General features: G+C 43.4%; 3 protein-coding genes across 5 annotated transcripts in view; 1 reads left to right on the plus strand and 2 right to left on the minus strand.

Moving 5' to 3' along the window:
- The window catches only part of LOC121554206 (SH3 domain and tetratricopeptide repeat-containing protein 1-like), a 25590-nt gene extending 25121 nt beyond the window's left edge, over positions 1-469 (minus strand). Inside the window, exon 1 of the mRNA XM_045211900.1 lies at positions 1-469. This exon is cut by the window's left edge and continues 27 nt beyond it. Coding sequence (XP_045067835.1) covers positions 1-115 — 115 coding nt within the window. The 5' untranslated portion in view covers positions 116-469.
- On the plus strand, positions 451-8336 carry LOC121554144 (calcium-binding protein 2-like). Of its 3 annotated transcripts, none has more exons than XM_041867608.1 (8): positions 451-535; positions 2455-2526; positions 3169-3304; positions 4336-4366; positions 4734-4877; positions 7157-7266; positions 7648-7795; positions 8012-8336. In XM_041867608.1, exons 2-8 carry the CDS (start codon positions 2456-2458, stop codon positions 8038-8040), a joined length of 669 nt encoding a protein of 222 aa, XP_041723542.1. In that variant the 5' UTR covers positions 451-535; position 2455; the 3' UTR covers positions 8041-8336. The 3 variants fall into 3 exon arrangements, with proteins under 3 accessions (XP_041723542.1, XP_041723541.1, XP_041723540.1); XM_041867607.1 differs by lacking the exon at positions 451-535 and adding an exon at positions 2037-2141; XM_041867606.1 differs by lacking the exon at positions 451-535 and having other exon boundaries at positions 2037-2526.
- Positions 8337-11331: 2995 nt separating this feature from the next.
- The window catches only part of LOC121554431 (tudor domain-containing protein 7B-like), a 33072-nt gene continuing 21903 nt past the window's right edge, over positions 11332-22500 (minus strand). Inside the window, exons 6-20 of the mRNA XM_041868019.2 lie at positions 21699-21778; positions 20781-21031; positions 19069-19697; positions 18670-18883; positions 18344-18455; positions 18001-18203; positions 17588-17722; positions 17010-17093; positions 16269-16403; positions 15446-15559; positions 14489-14640; positions 14117-14349; positions 13478-13661; positions 13048-13208; positions 11332-12174 (exon numbers count right to left, since the gene is read on the minus strand). Coding sequence (XP_041723953.2) covers positions 11954-12174; positions 13048-13208; positions 13478-13661; positions 14117-14349; positions 14489-14640; positions 15446-15559; positions 16269-16403; positions 17010-17093; positions 17588-17722; positions 18001-18203; positions 18344-18455; positions 18670-18883; positions 19069-19697; positions 20781-21031; positions 21699-21778 — 2908 coding nt within the window. The 3' untranslated portion in view covers positions 11332-11953. The remainder of the gene's footprint in view (positions 12175-13047; positions 13209-13477; positions 13662-14116; positions 14350-14488; positions 14641-15445; positions 15560-16268; positions 16404-17009; positions 17094-17587; positions 17723-18000; positions 18204-18343; positions 18456-18669; positions 18884-19068; positions 19698-20780; positions 21032-21698; positions 21779-22500) is intronic.

Genomic DNA, 22500 nt, shown 5'->3' on the forward strand with positions numbered 1-22500 from the left:
TTACCGGATCATGGTTGTGGTCTTCTGCTGAGAGCTCTCGCCGGTAACGGCGACTGTTATTGTCCACTCCGTTAACCACCGGGACCGGTTCCATCTCCTGTTCCGCGGTTGACATAATGAATCGAATTATTTCCTACTTCTTCATGTAGTAGCCCTACCGTAAACTCCGCGAGCGACGCAGGATATCATGCGCATCCGCACCCTCCTCGCGCCCTGCGCACACTATCCATGGAGAACGTCGTCAACGTTTACTATCACGGTCGAAGAGGGCATGAAACGTTTAAACCGCCAACTTGGAGATGCCTTGTCGTAGAATAATATGAATATCGTGTTGTCAATTAATGGTCCATAGAAGCGTTCCTTATTCCAAAGTCTGATCTTTGGTGAAAAATCGGTGATTGTCATCCGTTGTTTTGCTTACAGAGGATTTCCCAACTCCATCAGAATTGTCATGTCCTGTCCTGTGACGTTCGGCACACGAGCCACTACAGTGTGCCAACGGTGCGAAGAAAGTGCAGCTGACTGCAGGGAACAGGTTAATAATCACTGACTGAACAAATAGTGTTTTTCTTTTCCAAAATCCACCGAGTTCGCTGTTAAAAATATAGGCCACTGACTTTGGGAAGGATTTCACTGTTTTCTCAATCCTCAGATAGATTTTTGCAGAAGTTTGAGTGCTAGGTGTCGTATGTTAAACTTTTCCACTTCTTTAACCGTATCGTGGCATTCATAATTCCTTGCTATCTCAGCTATTTCCTATTGAGAAATTGATCATGCTACGCAGAAGCGCAAGCACGCACGTAGCCCACGTATACATGCACGCACGCACACACATACACACACACACACACAATTGCATGTCTTTTGATTAATGTAGTCCAATGTGTAGCCTATTGCATCATTTGACCATTTCCACAGAGTCAGCTGCTGCTTACACTAAAATAAGTGTCCTTTGCCCAAGCTAACCTCTGTCACATCCCAGGAAGAGAGTCAGCGTTTCCCTTTCCTCATCCTCTCTATCAGCCTGGCCTGGAGTTAACGCTTACTCTCGGAGACTAGAGCACTCTCTATCGTGTTCAACTGAATGGAAAGAACGGCCCACTATTTCCATCAGAATCTGTTAGAATAAATAAATAAACGTGGTTCCAAACCCTTTTCGCACTATGAACCACCTAAAATGTGTTTGAACCTAGATTAAACAATAAGCAAACATAAAAGTACACAATAATAGCTATTGAATAATATTTATTCAACGTCACACATTATTTTTAAAAATGCACTTAAACATACGTTTTTAAAAGGGCATTTGTAAGCACGTTTCTTTGGTGAAAAAGTCTAAGGTTCTGTTTTCCCGGGAAATAAGCTACTGTCCAAATCGAATAGATGATAGATATCAGTTATGATGTCAGGGTTCCTTGACAATGGAATTCTATTAAGTGTCTGAATTTCACGTTATTTCCCGGGAAACAGAACCAATCCATGAGGTAAATTGGGATTGGAATTGAATTTCCATTTATTTCCTGAATTGACTGAATTGAAAAAGAGTTGACTCCAACCCTGTATCTATACTAGGTAAATACCAACTGAAATAGGACTGTTAAATAAAGGGTTATCACACAGCCTCATGTGAATTCTATCTTACTTTTTTATTTATAAATGAATTTGCTCTGCATTTGATGAATTGAAATACAATTTCAATTAAACATCATTCATTTTTCTTCCTTTGAATTTGTGCACTGCTTCACTAAATAAATGAGTTGTATCTGTCACGCACGTGCACACACACACACACACACACGGTGTGACTGACAGTCAGTGCATGCGTGCGTGTGTGTATGACAGATCCACAGTGAATCACCCACTGTCATGCGTGCTGTTTGGTTTCTGACCTAGACACATTTAGCCAGGTAATCACATGGTAATACTCTCTGACGAAGGGAGGGAGGGAAGGAAAGAGGGAGGGAGGGAAGGAGGGAGGGAAGGGAAGAGGGAGGGAGAGAAGGAGGGAGGGATGAAGGAGAGGAGAGGAGGTGGAACCAGTCCTGTCATTCACATTACTGAAGGAGAAAGACGGCAGCTCTCACTCTCTCCATCTCCTTTCCTTTCCTTTCCTGCCTTTGTTTTTTAAGGACCAGCTGAAGGTAAGGACAACGTAGATCAGTTATCTGTATGTAATCTTTGCACAAAATAGAGGGTGAGATTGGTTAATGACCTATGCCTTGACTGTGTATGTGTGTATGTCCCTAAAGTAGGTTACACCTCTTTGTCCTCTGTGTGATTGGGTATGCTTTGTATAGAACTCATCATTTTTGTGAGTGTGTGACACCTGCCAATATCAATTCTGAGAATGTATCAACACGCACACACGCACACACACACACACCACACACACACACACACACAATCACACATGCACGCACACACACACTCATTTGAGTATAAATTTTTCTCCAGGATGTCTAAGACCCCGTCCACCACGTCTGCAGCCTCTGTAACCTCGGCAACGTCTGCAGCCTCTACAGACAGGTAAGATCAACGTCTACATCTGAGACAGGATAATTCACAGCAAGCTGTTGATAGACACGGAGAGGTTACCTGAGGTTGACACAGTGGTTGTGATACCACCTGATGTTTTTGGTGATGCCTAAAATAATAAAACATCATCCAAGTGGCGTCTTCACCACGATACTTGGATCGTTTTTTGTTTTGTTGTTGTTGCAGAAAAATATCTCTGTTGTACATCAGTTGTAAAACTTGAATGTGTATGCAGGACCATTGAGTGATTTCCTTATTTTTATGGATTCTCCCCATGGTTATTATGTTAAGTCAAGGTGGCAAGATGGTAAGTAAGTGCCTTGCACCAGTGTTGGCATGTGTGAGCCAGAACGGCTCATAGGATGGCCATCTCCTGTTTCTGTAGCATGAGGCAGTTTGATGAACAAGTACACCGCCTGGCGTGGACATGACGCTAGTCTGTCGCAGAGCATTACACCCAATCTATCTCCTTAATTCTGAGTGCCAAGCAGAAACGCATTGGCTCCCATTTTTACAGTCTTTGGTATTACTCCCAACCTTCCAATCTCATGGCGGACACTCTAACCACTGAGTTGGTAAGATAGCGCTTGTCAATGTCTCTAATGTGAACCCCTGGTGTCTCTTGGCTCCTAGCAAAGGTGGTAAATCCTCCCAGAAGTCCTCGTCCTCGGGTTCGGAGTCGGCTCCCAAGAAGGTGTCCAAGAAAGAACAGAAGAGACAGGACATGGAGAAGATACACACCACCCTGCTCTGCAGCGTGTTTGGAGCGGTATACACACACACACACACACACCATAACATCTACTTTACCCTTTGACCCCTAACCCCTAATCCTGACCTATAACCCTACACCACTTAGTGAGTGACATGCTAGGCTAACAGCAGTCTGGTGTTTGGTGGGGAGTGAAAAGTCAGGGATTCTGCTATGTTAGCGGAGCTTCTGATCTTTGCATGCCGATGTGTGTGTGTGTGTGTGTGTGTGTGTGTGTGTGTGTGTGTGTGTGCGTGCCTGCTTGTCTGCCAGCAAGCTACAAATGCGTTTCTGCCTGAATGTGTGTGTGTGTGTGTGTGTGTGTGTGTGGGTAATGACCCTGTCAGTTACACACACAGAGTAGTTATCCTCTCACCACTCATTAGGATTAAGGCTAGAAGATGCTGGAAGAGCATCGAACAAAAGGGGAAAGTTGTACAGTTGTTTTAATACTGTTTTTGTTTGTTTGTGATATGTGTAAAGGTTAAGACCAATTGATGTGTGCTGTTTTATGAACAATTGCTGTTGTCTTACTTAGAAATGTTTCTTGACATTGTGAAACTTAACCTGGGGACATCGATTATGGATAGAATAATTGCAATTGGCATTTAAACTAGAAGCTATTGAGCATGCAGTGTGAACGTAGGCTTTGAACACAACACGCTACATTGAATGGTGTCCCAGACAAACAGGATGGAACTCTTAACGATTTAATCCACCATGAGAAGGAAACGTCCTTAACTGTTCCTGTCCCCAATCCCTCACTAATTTACCTCACTACCGTAACAGAATGACCTAACCCTAAAACCTTTAACCTCCTCTTACACAACAGTATACATCTCAAATTTCCTGTCCTAAACTTCCAGCGATAAGCACCTTTTTTTTGTCCCAATGTCTTCAAGGTTGACCCTATCCAGATTGTAGTACATGAGGATATTCTGCAAGTCATGCACTATAATATTCCACAAAATGTGAGCCAGGCTTGAGTATTGTCACACAGTGTTGTCTCTCCCTCACAAAAACACCTCTCCCCTGTTGTCTTCCTTTAGGAGAGAGAGTTGGCTCAAGCAGAGTTGGATGGTGAGTCTTCTTAGCACAGTGATATTGCATATACAGTAGAATGCTTTATTTACAGGAGGTTGACCATTTGCACGACTCATTACATTGAGCTCATATTACTCAAGTTAGTATTCAGCCAGACATTAGACTTGTAAAAGAGGGGTAGCTTTGAGTCGTCCATAGAAATAGCATGACTAGAATGGGCAAAACGCCCCTCAGACCACGGAACTTCGACAGTACTACAGTCATGGGTAGACTCAATATAAACGTCTGCCTACCCATCACAGAATGTCGACCTGAATGGGAAAGTTCCTTTTAGTAATTCTACTTCCATGGTGTCAGCATCACCTTCTGACCTCTAACCTCTAACATTTGACCTTTGGCGCAGAGCTGGACTTTGCCTTCAAGGAGTTTGACTACGACTGCGATGGCTACCTGAACTACAAGGACGTGGCAGAGTGCATGAGGACCATGGGCTACATGCCCACTGAGATGGAGCTGCTGGAGATAGTACAACAGATTAAGATGAGGAGTGAGTGTCTTATAACTGTTATATAGCTGTTATGGACCTGTTATAACCTGTTACAGACCTGTTTAACCTGTTACAGACCTGTTATAGACCTGTTATAACCTGTTACAGACCTGATATAGACCTGTTATAACCTGTTACAGACCTGTTGAACCTGTTACAGACCTGATATAGACCTGTTACAGACCTGATATAGACCTGCTATAACCTGTTACAGACCTGTTATAGACCTGCTATAACGTGTTAAAGACCTGATATAGACCTGTTACAGACCTGATATAGACCTGCTATAAACTGTTACAGACCTGTTATAGACCTGCTATAACCTGATATAGACCTGTTATAACCTGTTACAGACCTGTTACAGACCTGTTACAGACCTGTTATAGACCTGTTACAGACCTGTTATAACCTGTTACAGACCTGTTATAGACCTGTTATAGACCTATTACAGACCTGTTACAGACCTGTTATAACATGTTACAGACCTGATATAGACCTGTTATAACCTGTTACAGACCTGTTACAGACCTGTTAAAACATGTTATAACATGTTATAGACCTGTTACAGACCTGATAAAGACCTGCTATAACCTGTTACAGACCTGTTATAACCTGTTACAGACCTGTTATAGACCTGCTATAACCTGATATAGACCTGTTACAGACCTGTTACAGACCTGTTACAGACCTGTTATAGACCTGCTATAACGTGTTAAAGACCTGATATAGACGTGTTACAGACCTGATATAGACCTGATATAACCTGTTACAGACCTGTTATAGACCTGCTATAACCTGTTAAAGACCTGATATAGACATGTTATAACCTGTTACAGACCTGTTATAACCGGTTACAGACTTGATATAGATCTGTTACAGACCTGTTACAGACCTGTTATAGACCTGTTACAGACCTGTTATAACCTGTTACAGACCTGATATAGACCTGTTACAGACATGTTATAGACTTGTTATAACCTGTTACAGACCTGTTAAAACATGTTATAACCTGTTACAGACCTGCTATAACCTGTTACAGACCTGCTATAACCTGTTAAAGACCTGATATAGACCTGTTACAGACCTGATATAGACCTGCTATAACCTGTTACAGACCTGTTATAGACCTGCTATAACCTGTTAAAGACCTGTTACAGACCTGTTATAACCTGTTACAGACCTGTTATAAAACTGTTACAGACCTGTTAAAGACCTGTCATAACCTGTTACAGACCTGTTATAACCGGTTACAGACTTGATATAGATCTGTTATAGACCTGTTACAGACCTGTTATATACCTGTTACAGACCTGTTACAGACCTGCTATAACCTGTTACAGACCAGTTATAGAACTGTTACAGACCTGTTACAGACCTGTTATATTTTTTTACAGACCTGTTATAGACCTGTTATAGAACTGTTACAGACCTGTTATAGACCTGTTACAGACCTGTTATAACCGGTTACAGACTTGATATAGATCTGTTATAACCTGTTATAGACCTGTTACAGACCTGTTACAGACATGTTACATACCTTTTACAGACCTGTTACAGACATGTTACATACCTTTTACAGACCTGTTACAGACCTGTTATAACCTGTTACAGACCTGCTATAGATCTGTTACAGACCTGCTATAGATCTGTTACAGACCTGTCACAGTGCTGTTACAGACCTGTTACAGACCTGTTACAGACCTGTTATAACCGGTTACAGACTTGATATAGATCTGTTATAACCTGTTACAGACCTGATATAGACCTGTTACAGACCTGTTACAGACCTGTTACAGATCTGTTACAGACCTGTCACAGTGCTGTTACAGACCGGTTACATACCTGTTATAACCTGTTATAACCTGTTAAAGACCTGTTAAAGACCTGTTATAGCATTTTACAGACCTGTTCTGACCTGTTATAGACCTGTTATAGTCCTGCTGGAGATCAAGTTGAGGAGTGAGTGTGATAATATGACTGCGAGAGAGAGAGAGAGAGAGAGAGAGAGAGAGAGAGAGAGAGAGAGAGAGAGAGAGAACGAGAGAGAGATGGGAGAAAGAGAGAGAACGAGCGAGAGAGCGAGGAACAGAAACAGTGTGTTTCCTTAACTCTGCATTGAGAACCTCATTGACTGAGGTTATTGACACCACTGAACCCTCCTGTCCTGGTTTTTGATTGGTGTGTTCATCTAGTCACCTACCTATCTCCTGACTGTTCATTGGTGTGTTGGACCAGTCCCTACCTGTGTCCTGATTGTTGATTGGTATGTTTCTCTGCAGTGGGCGGTCTTATGGACTTTGATGACTTCTGTGAGCTAATGGGTCCCAGGATAATGGGGGAGACTGTTGACATGCTGGGGCTGAAGGAGCTCAGATCAGCCTTCTCTCAAGTAAGAGACTGAGATTGGAACCAAAATAAACTACAAACAGAAAACACAGGCATTATAACTCAAACTTTAATCTCCCAGCTTTTACATCCTTGCATGATTGACCTTACCTACTCTTCCTCAAGTTCAGATTCAGCCCTCAACCAATATTAAGTCACCTGTTTACTTAATCACCCCCATCCTCTCATCCTCAACATCCTCTCCTCACCTCTCCTCCTCTACTCCTCAACTCTCCTCTCTCCTCACCTCACCCCTCCTCACCCCTCCCCTCATCTCTCCTCAACCCTCCTCTCATCAACTCTCCTCCCCTCTCCCCTTCTCACCGCTCCTCACCTCTCCTCACCCCTCCCTTCACCTCTCCTCCCCTCTCCTCTCTCCTCTCAGTTTGACCAGGACTGTGATGGGAAGATCAGTCAGGATGAGATGAAGGAGGCGGTGAAGTGTTTTCTGGGGGAGAAACTGAAGAAAGGAGAGCTGGAGGAGATCCTCAAGGAGATTGACATCAACGGAGACGGAAGCGTCGACTTTGACGGTGAAGAGATAATTTTGCACACACACACACAGATGTAGGTGAGGTCACATACACACACACACGTGGAGGAAATACTCACATTCAGGACACACACAAAGAAGTATGATCACACATGTACGCATTAACGCACAGTCACACACACACACACACAATTCTCTAATGCAGTGGTGGCCCAAAATGTTGTGGCCTTTCTAATTTCCCTCTCTTGCCTTCCAGAGTTCGTCATGATTCTGTCCATTCGATAAGCACTGGAAGACCTGAGGGGACGCTATCGTTTCAATGAATCTTGGGAGACAAAGACGGATTTAACCTTGTGTGTGTGTGCATCTGTATGTACTACATATACACTACATATATACTACATAAATACAACAAATGTACTACATATATGTGTTTGTGTCTGTAGATATGCTACAAGATCATATCCATGCCTAACTATGTACTGTGTATATCATCAGCTCTAAGGATGAGATGCACTCCTCCTCTCCTGTTCTCTCCTCCTCTTCTCTACTCTACTCTTCTCCTCTCATCTCCTGTTTTCTCCTCCCCTCCTCTCTTCTTCTCTCCTCTCCTCACCATCCTCTCCTCACCATCCTCTCCTATTCTGCTCTCATCTCCTGTTTTCTCCTCCTCACCCCTCCTCCTCTCCTCTCCTCACCCCTCCTCTTCTCTTCTCCTCTCCTCACCCCTCCTCTTCTCCTCTCCTCACCCCTCCTCTCCTCTCCTCCTCTGCTCCCCATCCTCTCTCCTCTCTTGTTCTCTCCTCTATACTTTGTGACTGAGAAAATACATAAAGGTGTGCACGTTGGGAAAGAGTATGAACTTTCATGTATTTTAAATGTATTTGGATTATGAATCAATTTGTTGACACTGATGTGATATGACATGTATATAAGATACCATATTGCTATTTTAATAAAGAAGTTGAATTCCAATCTGAGTTTCTGAGAGACTGAGTTACTACAGACAAAAAAAATCTCTGTATTAACTTTACTTCTGCAAACAACTTGACAAAGTTGACCCTTTAATTAACTTTATTCCTAAAACATTTGACATACTGTATGCAGTCAACCTCAAGTCTAAATCTTAACACAATGAAAATAAAAGAAAAAACCTTAAAGGGATAGTTCAGCAATTGTACATATTTTTGTTTCCTCACCATGAAAGCAGTCTATTTTAACAAAACTAAAGTTTGCAGTCATTACTTGTCTATAGACTGCTTTCAAAGTTAGGAAAAAAATATCTAAATATGTAAAATAGCAATAACAACTACCCCTTAAAGCAGAGTTGATATTCTGTTCTCAGCAAAACTCCAGCCTTACCATCACTCCAACGGTGAGACACAGAGTATCATCAGTTAAACACTACTACCTGTTAGCATATATTATATTATCAAACTATGTGCCGTATCATGCAGCGTATCTAGAGTCAGGAGTTTTTCCAGATCATGGAACAGTCTATAATACAGTACTAGCCTAATACTCTTAACAAACTAGTGCTTTTATCAGTCAGTTCACATGGCCAGAAAAAACGCTTGGCCCCTAAGGATATCTGCAGAAAGTCTTGTCGTCCAACACAAATTAAACAAATGAAAAAATAAAATAAAAAAACAACGTACATTTTTTACAAAAAATAGCTAAGTCACATGAGCGGAAAATAGAAATAAGAAATAAGAAATAAGAATGGCTTCTTTGTATCATTAACTGACTAGAGGGAATGTCTTCTTAAAGAGACAGTTCAGTGATTTTACCTTGAAAGCAGTCTATGGACCATAAAAATGGCTGAACTATCCTTTTAACTAAGTTTTGTAACCCTTCATGATGTCAGATTGAAATGAACGGGTCTGGGTAAAGGTCTTCATACTGTAACTATGTGTCTGAATTAACAACAACCTTTGACAGGTTGAGTTAAACACTTTTTGTGCGTTGATCGATAATGCAGCTTATGTATCACATACAGTGGGGAAAAAAAGTATTTAGTCAGCCACCAATTGTGCAAGTTCTCCCACTTAAAAAGATGAGAGAGGCCTGTAATTTTCATCATAGGTACACGTCAACTATGACAGACAAATTGAGAAAAGAAAATCCAGAAAATCACATTGTAGGATTTTTAATGAATTTATTTGCAAATTATGGTGGAAAATAAGTATTTGGTCACCTACAAACAAGCAAGATTTCTGGCTCTCACAGACCTGTACCTTCTTCTTTAAGAGGCTCCTCTGTCCTCCACTCGTTACCTGTATTAATGGTACCTGTTTGAACTTGTTATCAGTATAAAAGACACCTGTCCACAACCTCAAACAGTCACACTCCAAACTCCACTATGGCCAAGACCAAAGAGCTGTCAAAGGACACCAGAAACAAAATTGTAGACCTGCACCAGGCTGGGAAGACTGGATCTGCAATAGGTAAGCAGCTTGGTTTGAAGAAATCAACTGTGGTTGCAATTATTAGGAAATGGAAGACATACAAGACCACTGATAATCTTCCTCGATCTGGGGCTCCACGCAAGATCTCACCCCGTGGGGTCAAAATGATCACAAGAACGGTGAGCAAAAATCCCAGAACCACACGGGGGGACCTAGTGAATGACCTGCAGAGAGCTGGGACCAAAGTAACAAAGCCTACCATCAGTAACACACTACGCCGCCAGGGACTCAAATCGTGCAGTGCCAGACGTGTCCCCCTGCTTAAGCCAGTACATGTCCAGGCCCGTCTGAAGTTTGCTAGAGTGCATTTGGATGATCCAGAAGAGGATTGGGAGAATGTCATATGGTCAGATGAAACCAAAATATAACTTTTTGGTAAAAACTAAACTCGTCGTGTTTGGAGGACAAAGAATGCTGAGTTGCATCCAAAGAACACCATACCTACTGTGAAGCATGGGGGTGGAAACATCATGCTTTGGGGCTGTTTTTCTGCAAAGGGACCAGGACGACTGATCCGTGTAAAGGAAAGAATGAATGGGGCCATGTATCGTGAGATTTTGAGTGAAAACCTCCTTCCATCAGCAAGGGCATTGAAGATGAAACGTGGCTGGGTCTTTCAGCATGACAATGATCCCAAACACACCGCCCGGGCAACGAAGGAGTGGCTTCGTAAGAAGCATTTCAAGGTCCTGGAGTGGCCTAGCCAGTCTCCAGATCTCAACCCCATAGAAAATCTTTGGAGGGAGTTGAAAGTCTGTGTTGCCCAGCGACAGCCCCAAAACATCACTGCTCTAGAGGAGATCTGCATGGAGGAATGGGCCAAAATACCAGCAACAGTGTGTGAAAACCTTGTGAAGACTTACAGAAAACATTTGACCTGTGTCATTGCCAACAAAGGGTATATAACAAAGTATTGAGAAACTTTTGTTATTGACCAAATACTTATTTTCCACCATAATTTGCAAATAAATTCATTAAAAATCCTACAATGTGATTTTCTGGATTTTCTTTTCTCATTTTGTCTGTCATAGTTGACGTGTACCTATGATGAAAATTACAGGCCTCTCTCATCTTTTTAAGTGGGAGAACTTGCACAATTGGTGGCTGACTAAATACTTGTTTTCCCCACTGTACACATTGATTTCCCTAATTTGTATAGAACTAGAGATTCAATATGTAAACACTGTAATGTGTTTCCCAAATCCTTTGTAGCTAATGTTGTACATTATCTCTCTCTACAACCCAGTAAAGGAGCGACATTTTTGACCGTCAAGGAGCGATATTTGTCAAATGTAGGACTTTGCTGTTCTACGAGTGGCTTGAGTCGAGGAAAAAAAAAGTACCATATGAGCGAAGGCTTTGGGAAACCCATCCCATATCACAACGCCTCTGTGTGGCAAAGCTTTTAGGGAAGTCAGCACGATGGTGATATTATTGAGCTTTGATCAAAACGCCATGCCATACTGCGAGCAAGTGTTCTTCACTGTCACTGTGTCACCCCACTCTCAAGCACAACACGACAAGTCCAAGTCACAAGTCTCCCTCCTTCCAACAGTCTCCCATTGTAATGGCAACAAGCGTTCTGGTTTCTCATAGCAACGTCCGTAGCAACGTCCGGCATTCAACTACACTTAGGTATCCAAAACAAATGTTTTTTTTACATTTGTTTTGGATATACCTACCTAGTTGTTCCTGCCATACCCAGCACTCTAGATGCAGGGTTTATCCAACTACCCTTCTTTGGTGAGTTCGTCAGCGAACTCGGCCATGATGTCATGAACCCAGATGTCCCTCTCCTCCTGCGAGGTGTCGACCAGGAAGACAGTCAATTTCCTGTCCCAGGGGTGATCCGCTTCCTGTACGGCCTCTAGCTGGGCCACCAGCGGCTTCTTCTCCACATGGTTCCGGAACACGATGGAAGCCTCCTCCGACCACTGCCTCGGCTTCACTCCTATTGGTGGAGAGGAAATGTTAGCCAATCAACAAGCTTCATACGAAAAAAATCTATCCTAGGAATTATGTATGAGAAATAGGCAAGTTAAAAGGGATTCTAATTTCAGGAAAAGGAAACACAAAGTGTAAAGTAAAACATTTATATCAAATATCCTCTAAACCAAGGGTGTCAAACTCATTTTGCCCGGGGGGCAGAATTCGGTCTTCAACAAGGTCCGGAGGGCTGCACTGAAAATTGGTTATATTTCCTGGCGTCAAAATTTGCAAAAGATAGTCCTCTATCAATCATTGTTGGAATTTTCGATGCTCCCTGACTGTCTAGCTTTAATTTCTGTGATTATTAGTGAGGTATAAAAACAGTATACATTTAGGTCCATTATCATTTCTACACAGAATAAATTTGGTTTGAGTAATTTTAAAGTATATTGAATTAGTTCCCTCGCCCCCCAAAAACAACAAAACACTTTTTCTTTTTTTTTACCACCTGTGGGCCAGATTGGACCCCCTCGCGGGCCCGTATGTTTGACACCCCTTCTCTAAACTCATGACTGCAACGCTGAAGTAATTTCTCAGTTCAGTTGCTATCCTGGCCACCACAGGACTCCCTACTCAAACGTTCTGTATGTTCAGAATGAATTGACTTATCTAGACATTAACGAGCTCAAGGACCATGTGACACATGTAGAGATGCTTCCAGAGGTCCTTGTTCACATCAACAATAACACTAAAAGCAACACAGCCATATAAGGGACATAACTCTTTTTCCAAAATGTGCAAATAAGAAGAACCAGTTGTTGCTGATTCTTTTGCAGTCTGGGTGCATTCTGAAGTCTACGGTATATGGTTGTCTGGGGCAATGCTCCTTAGTTACCTGCGAGTTGTGCGGTGATGCCCTGGAATGGTAGCTGTCGGAATTCCTGTATGAGGGGGCGGAGCTGTGTGCTGCTGACCAGCTCATGTTTACCATAGTCCAGTTCATAGACCGACACCTGACCGTTGGTCAACACCCCCTTCACCAGCACACGGTGCCAACTGGGAGGGCACAGAGAGGTCAATTAATCAAGTTAATTCAATCAAGAGGTTTGTTAATTCAAGTTCATCCTTAGTCTGGGTGCCCAAATAAACTAGGTGACTAATTTAATACACTGTTAATGAATGCAGTCAGACTATCTTACAAGAAGCCCTACACAAATCTCTCATACACACTCCTGGGTTACAGTGCCCTAACACTCTCCCAAGACACATTTCCACCCTTTCCCCCCCATATGCCCCCGGCTCCCATCCACTACCAACAAACGTACTTGTTCTCCACTTTGGCAGCATATATCTGGTTCTTCTCCCCTTTGAGAGGCTTCGCCTCTGTTTTGTTATAGTGCAGGATCATCTCTCCCATCAGAACCACCAGCTTGTACATATCTCTCCAAGGTTGCAGTACGAAGTGGCCCGGATGACACGCCACCGACACATAGATATCCATGTTATGACCTGCAGCAGAGACAGATTTAGAGAGAGTTTGGACCATAGAATTACATATAGAACACTAGAATGGACTTTGGCATCCTAGCAACATGACTAAATATCGGCCATCTTGGTCAGGAAAACTCGGTCAGGAAACGGATAAAATTTTAAAATATTGTATAAAACAATGCATTTGTAGATACAGTCAGTTCCCAAATTATGGGCAACCTTGATAAAGATTAGCAAGAAAGACTGGCTAAAAATGTTTACAGTCTTTTTAGCTAATCTTTATCAAGGGTGCCAATAATTTGGGATCTGACTGTATCTGTGGACAGTAGGGAATGCTCAAAGGTGCTAACATGTTGTCCGTTCTAAAATAACCCTACATAGTTCACTATTTAAATGGTGCTCTGGTCAAAAGTAGTGCACTAAATAGGGAATGGGGAGTCATTTAGGACACATACTAAATATATGGTACTGACCTGCAGGGGGGAGTTCCAGCAGCAGGGGCAGCTTGTGTGGTGTGGTGGATGAGGGAGGTGGGGGAGTCCCAGGAGGGGTGCTTGTACTCCCCGTCGGCCTCGGTGCCGAGCCCGAGTGGGCGTGTCTCAGCTGGGGCTTGGTCCCGTTGGAGCTGGGCGTGGGGGTGGTTGTGGAGGTCTTGGGGGTGGAGGTGAGGGTGGCAGTGGAGGTACAGGTGGAGGTCTTGGAAGGGCTGTGATAAGAGAATATTAAATATATTTTATTGTCATTTGTCACAGAGCCACTCAAATGTGTATTTCGCACAACGGCAGGAGATTCCACACTGTGTAGGAATCAGGAACTGACTTGTTGGAATAGACTCCCAGCCCTACCTGTGGCTCCTGAGGAAGACATCCCCTCTGTGTTTGAAGAGATCCGAGGCGACCATTTGACGGTTGAGACTCCTCGCGGGGTCTTGGAAGTTCTTGTCGGTGAACAGGTAGACATGGACTACACTGTGTTTGGTCTTGTCCAGCTTGGCGATCTGTGGAAGGATGGAGGGATGGAGGGAGGGATGGAGGGAGGGAGGGAGGGAGGGAGGGAGGGAGGGGTTGATAATAAGCCCAATATCTCAATAAACAATAAACATATTTATCATACAAAATAGCCCAAACTCAGAGTGACGTTTCCAATGTTTACTCAGCGAAGAGGTACCAGCTGAATAAACACATTCAATTCAGTGTCCATTTATACCCTGAGCTCTCACCCCTTCCCTTCCACAAAAATGTATTTCAGTACTTTTCCATCATCCAGGATTTCTCCATGCTCCTCCATACACATCACAGGACTTCTTATGAGTCAGCACCTTGAGTTATTGGGAGTACACATTCCTACCGTCTACCACTACATATTTACACTTCTCATACACAAAGCGCTTAAACCTAACACTACTTTTCAATCTCTAAAGATTTATAAAAACGGTATATTCATACTAACAGGATATAATGATATAAAACATAAAACAGTAATATAAAACAGTAAAGATATAAAACAGTAAAGATATAAAACAGTAAAGATATAAAACAGTAATTTACGATCTATCAGTGTTAAGAAGAATTCCGCTGTAAGTTTACAATGGTCACTTGTCAGGGAGACTGACAGGAGTATGTGTGTGCATTTGTATCTCAGTGTGAGTATACAGTGTGTGTGCATGGTGTGTGTGTGTGTGTGTGTGTGTGTTGATACATTCTCAGAATTGATATTGGCAGGTGTCACACACTCACAAAAAAGATGAGTTCTATATAAAGCATACCCAATCACACAGAGGAAAATTAGGTGTAATACATCACCTTCATGCTGCAGTCTGTAGAGCTGAGCACGGCGTCTCGGAGCCACTGAACAGCGTCTGGAGTCCAGGAACCCACACCACTCACAGTCAGCTCAGCCAGACAACACTTCACCGCCTAGAGAGAGACTACTGTACGTCAGACTACATTACCCAGACAACACTTCACTGCCTAGAGAGACTACTGCACGTCAGACTACGTTACCCAGACAACACTTCACCGCCTAAAGAAACTACTGCACGTTAGACTACATTACCCAGACAACACTTCACCGCCTAAAGATAGACTCCTGTACGTCAGACTATGTTACCCAGACAACACTTCACCATCTCTAGAGAGACAACTGCACGTCAGAATTCATTACCCAGACAACACTTCACCATCTCTAGAGAGACTACTGCACGTCAGACTACATTACCCAGACAACACTTCACTGCCTAGAGAGACTACTGCACGTCAGACTACATTACCCAGACAACACTTCACCGCCTAAAGAGAGAGACTATTGCACGTCAGTCTACATTACCCAGACAACACTTCACCGCCTAAAGAGAGAGACTACTGCACGTCAGACTACATTACCCAGACAACAGTTCACTGCCAAGAGAGAGGCTACTGCACGTCAGACTACGTTACCCAGACAACACTTCACCATCTCTAGAGAGACTACTGCACGTCAGACTACATTACCCAGAAAACACTTCACTACCTAGAGAGAGACTACTGCACGTCAGACTACATTACCCAGACAACACTTCACCATCTCTAGAGAGACTACTGCACGTCAGACTACCCCCCCCCCCCCCACCCCCATCCATGTTCTGACCTGTGGAGGGATGGCAATCAGGTCCCGTAGGAAAGGAGGTGGGACTTCCCTCAGCTCAAACACCTCCACCGAGGCCTGCACGCCCAGGTCTATGAAGAGGATGTCCAACACACAACTACCATGGAGGTTAGTGATCTATAGGAGAAACAGGGGAATGAGGGAGGGTGAAAGATAGGCCGCTGTGAAGAATACAGGGAAAGAGTGTGGAGAAAGTGTGGGAACATATGACCTGGTTGTCTAGGATGTGCTAGCATTGTGTGCTACAGATGTAGGATCTTAATTTGATCACTCTTCTGTTGCTGAGAATTTTCCTGCACCGCAAATGCAGATGAGCTTGATGATTTACATAAATTCACTGAAACCCCCACACACACGGTTATAATAAAAGTATTTTTCATGTAGCTTAATTTTGGCCAGCTAATAGCCTAACCACCGATCAAGCAACATTATGGACTAAATGTTAAAATCCTGTTGCTGCAGGATTCTTTTGCTGTGACAATACTGGTCAAATTAAGATCCTCCATCTGTATACATTTTGTACAATATTTGGTGTAACATTTAGCTAATTAACTATCACAATTAACTTCCTTCCAGGTAAGTCATCTTCTGCTCCACATCTTTCATTGTGGGTTAAACTGAAGCTAGATGGTATGACCTTTAGGCAGAACTGTAGCTGAGACATGCAGTATCTATCATTGCCACATCAGCGATTGACTGTATTGGTAATAGAATCCATCTCACCTCCACACGAGACCATTTGCCTTTGTAGCGTGCCAAACAGACTTTCCCACAGAACGGTCTGGACACCAGGAACTCTGATGTCACCTGCCACACAGAAGAGATTATGTCATCAGTATAGGACAGGATTATGTCATCAACATGAGACAGACACGGGCAAAAAAAACAAACATGAGATCTACGTTGACTCAGACTGTTGAAGCAGAACATTTCAGGTCAAGGTCAATATATTGTGTGTAGATTGATGAGGAAAAAAACAATTTAATCAATTTTAGAACAAGGCTGTAACGTAACAAAATGTGGAAAAAGTCAAGGGGTCTGAATACTTTCCGTCTTAGTGAATGATAACTGGAGACTAGGGTAGGTACTATGTTACCACTGGGTCATTGACAGTCAGTCAGTTCCAGTGTCATGTGATGAGATCAACTAAGTAGCCTGTGTCTTAACCCCAGATTATGTTCCTTAATCTCAACTGTGTCTGGCTCTCAGCATCCTCCTCAGAAGACGACACACACACACACACAAACACAAACACACACACACACACACACACACACACACACACACCTACACACACACACCTGTGAGTGGAAGTATGCCTCAGCCTTCTCCAGGATCTCAGTGAGTTTGGCCAGACCTAGAGACGGGAGCTGACAGTAGATTGTCCCGTCTGAACACACACTTCTCACAGCCACGTTCATATAGGCACTGTTCACCTACAGTGGGAGAGAGATCCATGGCTGGGTTAGACATGATCCCATTCCACTCATTTAAACATTTTAAAAGGTGCATCTGGAGTCTGGGAATCTGTTAGAGAACTACTATTTAGATATTACCCCAGAGTAAAATAATATGGACTGAAAAACAGGGATTAATACAGTACTGATGAAAGATGCTCAAGAATGTCTTCGACCCACTGACAGTGGTACAGGTACTCTCCTCTCCTCCTCTCCTCCTCCCCTCTCCTCTCTCCTCTACTCTGACAGTAACCCACCTGTAGGGGGCTGGCCAGAGTCTTGTCCTGCAGGGCTTTGATACATGCAGCGTTGATGTTAACATCATCATCCTGCGACGTGTCGTACAGGACCACCAATGGGGTCTGCTCTCTCTCTAGGATCTCAGCCAACAGGATCTTGCCGCTGGCCATGGACTCAAACTTTTTCAGGACAGCAGGCTCCTGGCAGAAAGGCTCCAGACCTGCATAGGAAAACAGACAGACAGACGGACGGACAGACAGACAGACACTTCATTAAGAAGAAGAAACTGAATCCAAACATCTGACTGCAACGCTGTTGATTTTATATAATTCACTGTCGAAGATTTTGATCAAAACTCACCAGCCAATTGACACTTCGTGGCCTGGAAAGGCAGCTTGAAAAACGTATCATGCAGCTCAAACACATTGGCCTTGCTGATGACTTCCGAAAACCCGTGATCCACATAGTAAACCTACAGATTCAACAACAGACACGCAAAAAACACAGTGAAAAAGAAGTGGAGAGAAGTGATTCATTTTCTAAAATGTCAAACCCTAAACTTTCTTCCTATCCTTAAACCATTAACATGGCACCATAGATCCATAATATAACATATACCCTACGATATAGAAATCATTGTATCTTTATTAATTTAGACGTTTCAACCAATTGACCTTTGAACTCACCTTGACCTTGTCGGCCATGACCTCTGTGACTTGTGCTCGTAGTATCTCCTCGTCCTCCGCCCTGACGGCAGCCAGCTGACCCGAGGTTAGGGAGGTCAGGGGTGTACGACTGTTGTAGTCACCAGTACGGGTGTTGTTGTCCTGGCAACAGTAGAATTCTCTCATCTTGTCCTCCAGAGCCTCCTGCGCCTGGGAGTAGCCCTCTCCTATGTACCTGGATGGAGGATACACAGGGAGAGAGGGGAGGGGGGTAAGAAGAGAGAGAGAGAGGAGAGAATCTTTCATTTCTTTCTATTCATCCAGGTAAGGCTTAGTTAAACAGCACTGACGGCATTGTCATGCCCTATTCTTACTGCACCACAACCAAACGATTCCCATGCCTATCACACTGGTTCTTACCTGAGTATGACTCCATTGGTATTAGTAGCCTCCCCCACCAAAACAGAGGGGTACTCCTTTGGGGGTATGAGAAGAGGAGGTACAGTCTGGGTGCTGAGCCTCCTCCCCACCTCCTCTCTGGCCCTGCGCTCCTCCACTGACTCCCTCCTGTTGCGGTTTTCGTCATCCCTGGTCCTCTTGTACAGAATGGCACGTTTGGGGTTGTCCGGCATGGGGTAGTCGATGGTGCAGAAGTCGGAGAGCAGCGAGAGATTCTCCAGGACGTGTTCGGGGAATTTGGTCTTGTACGTGTCCAAGTAGAGTTTGGGTAAGGCGTGGACCCATAGACCGTTGCTGTATTTGACTAGAAGCTCTCCCAGTTTTTGTTTGAGGTCGGGAGAGAGGTTGGAGGGGGAGGCCGGAGGACTGGGGGAGGAGGAGGGGGGAGTGAGTGGGAGGGGGCTCATGGTGGTGGTAGTGGGGGTGATAGGGGACTTTGACTGGGGCTTGATGTCCATGGATGGGGTGAAGGGGGTGGAGGTGTGGGATAGGACTCTGGTAGGGATAGGGGATGGGGTCTGCGTTTGTGTTGGTTCCTTAGCTGGGTAGAGGAGTAACTCATTGGGGTTGCTACTGCATGGTTTCTCTACCTGGAACAGGAGGACATATTCTTCAGATAAACAGAGTCTACAACAACCAGTGGCCATTTGTATCAAGCATCTCAGAATAGGAGTGCTGATCAAGGATCAGGTCTTTCCTGTTCATGTAACCTTATTCATTGTGATCTAATAGTCAAAACAGATCCTAAATCAGCACGAGACGTTTGATACATATGTGCCCAGATCTAAAACTAAGGATAATACTGCCATTATAAATCACACCATATGCTACGCAGTTGTGGTGACTTACAGGCTATTTGACTTCGAGAGTATCAACTGTTATTTTACCTTTATTTAACTAGGCAAGTCAGTTAAGAACAAATTCTTATTTACAATGGCGGCCTACACCGGCCAAACCCGGACGACGCTGGGCCAATTGTGCGCCGCCCTATGGGACTCCCAATCACGTCCGGTTGTGATACAGCCTGGAATCGAACCAGGGGGTCTGGATAAGAGCGTCTGCTAAATGACTAAAATGTAATGTAAATGTAGTGACGCCTCAAGCACTGAGATGCAGTGCCTTAGACCGCTGCGCCACTCGGGACCCCAAAGGTGCAAATATTTTTGCTCTTGCGAACCAGATGAGGGATGCTTATCATGATGTTATTGTTGAATTCCATGTAAACATAGAAAATGTTTGGCTAGAAAATAAAACGCTATGTACAATATCAGTATTACACTCAAACCATGTTTATTTAGCTATAAATTATTCATATTTTATTTTCAGTTTATTTTTAAAAAGCTGTATCTAATATATACAGGATCTTAATTTGAGCTAGTTTGCTACAGCAGGAAAATAATCCTGCAGCAACAGGAAATGTGAATTATGTGGATTATAATTAATGGGCATTTTTGTAGGGGTTGATACATTTTTCGTAAAGATATATCAAGTCTGAAATTTCAAAGTAGAAATTACAAACTTCAGAAGCCTTCTTTAAACCTAAAATACACTACAAGTACATTCGGTGCAGATGTGTGTCCAGTGCTCCAGGTCTTACCATGATAATGTGATATTTCAACAGTGTAATTTAATACTGTACAGCAATATAAATACAATACAAGTATGGTACATACGGTGCAGATGTGTCTCCAGTGCTCCAAGTCTTTGATTGCTTCACTAGGCAGGTCCTGTTTGTACAGTTCTCTGTAGAGCTGAGGCAGCTTGGACACCCAGAAACCATTACTGTACTTGTTCAGCACCTCTCTGATACGCCCCTGCACCTGCTGGGGGTTGTAGTTCCCACCGGATGAGGGGTTGTAGTCCTTGGGGTAGTGATGTGGCTTGGGCTTCCCAGAGCCGGCATTTCCGTTGAGGTTTGTGGGAGCTGGAGGAGGAAAGAAGAGGAGGGCGTTGTAGGTGAAGTTGGTTAGGCACGATTTGTATGAAATAATACAGGTATAGACTCGTTGTTGCACAGTTTTTGGGACGATATGGAATATATAAGTCCAGGAGTCTGTCCTGACCAGGCGGCTATAGTCTAGGGCCCAGAGAAAAACAATGTGTGTTACATTGCAAGAGACTTTTGGTGCCTCAGGGTAACACTAAAAACGTCTGCTTTCCTAGACCTGTCTCTTATTCCTAAGAAGAAAGTCATGAGTTAGCAGCCTAAAGCTAAACTCTAGCCTGTAATGTAATTTTTGCTTTGAGACGTGCTGTGCTCAAAGGACAGTAATGTGAAGGACTGGAACCAGAGGGGTCAGCGATAGCTGTGTAAATTACTGTTTCAAGAGGTTTTACTTTCGATGTAAAGACTGAACTCTCTGTGAGGAACTACACCCCAGATGAAAACAGCAATGCTGTGGACCTATAAAACCCCTGATCTGGGACATACAGTACAGTCTGTTGTAGCCCTTCAACTGTCCTACATACTGTTGCTCTGCTGGGCATTTCACTGTTGCTCTGCTGGGCATATCTAGAGGTGTGTGTGTGTGTGTGTGTGTGTGTGTGTGTGTGTGTGTATGTGTATGTGTGTGTGTCAGTGTCCCACGTACGGTTGCTCTGGGTGTTCCTGGAGAGGTGAGCGTGCACTTCGTTCTGGAACCGTGACGGCAGGGTCATCCTTTTGTCTGACCTAAACACACAAAAAGAAAAGAGTGAAAAATAACAATTTCTACTGTATCCTCCAAATGACAGGGAGTCCAAACAGACACTTATCAATCAATGGAGGACAATGGAGGAATAACAAACATACTTGTGTTTAATTTCCTTTTTGTTTAGTTTCCTGTTTGGATACATAATGCAGTTTGTGTCCCCATTACTGAACCAAACAGAAACTCGGGTGGAAGAAGCCAGCCATAATCAGTCAACCCAGTCAGTGCTAGACAAGACTACTGTATTTTACATTTACATTTTAGTCATTTAGCAGACGCTCTTATCCAGAGTGACTTACAGTTAGTGAGTGCATACATTTTTCATACTGTACTCTGCTTTACTCTATTGTATTCTGCTGTACTCTACTGTATTCTACTGTACTCTGCTGTACTCTGCTGTACTCTGCTGTATTCTGCTGTATTCTATTGTACTCTATTGTACTCTACTGTATTCTACTGTATTCTGCTGTACTCTACTGTACTCTACTGTATTCTACTGTACTATACTGTATTCTACTGTACTCTGCTGTACTCTGCTGTATTCTACTGTATTCTACTGTACTCTACTGTATTCCGCTGTACTCTACTGTACTCTGCTGTATTCTACTGTACTCTACTGTACTCTGCTGTACTCTACTGTACTCTACTGTATTCTGCTGTACTCTACTGTATTCTGCTGTATTCTACTGTACTCTACTGTACT

The sequence above is a fragment of the Coregonus clupeaformis genome, chromosome 39 (assembly GCF_020615455.1).
Source record: "Coregonus clupeaformis isolate EN_2021a chromosome 39, ASM2061545v1, whole genome shotgun sequence".
In the NCBI taxonomy this organism is placed as follows: domain Eukaryota; kingdom Metazoa; phylum Chordata; class Actinopteri; order Salmoniformes; family Salmonidae; genus Coregonus; species Coregonus clupeaformis.

Bases quoted from the DNA above. Each gene is read 5' to 3' on its own strand.
- LOC121554144 (XM_041867606.1), top strand. From the start codon at position 2,348: ATGTATCAACACGCACACACGCACACACACACACACCACACACACACA. The intron at 3,305-4,335 runs GTATACACACAC...GTCTTCCTTTAG, and splicing joins TCTGCAGCGTGTTTGGAGCG to GAGAGAGAGTTGGCTCAAGC. The intron at 4,367-4,733 runs GTGAGTCTTCTT...CCTTTGGCGCAG, and splicing joins GGCTCAAGCAGAGTTGGATG to AGCTGGACTTTGCCTTCAAG.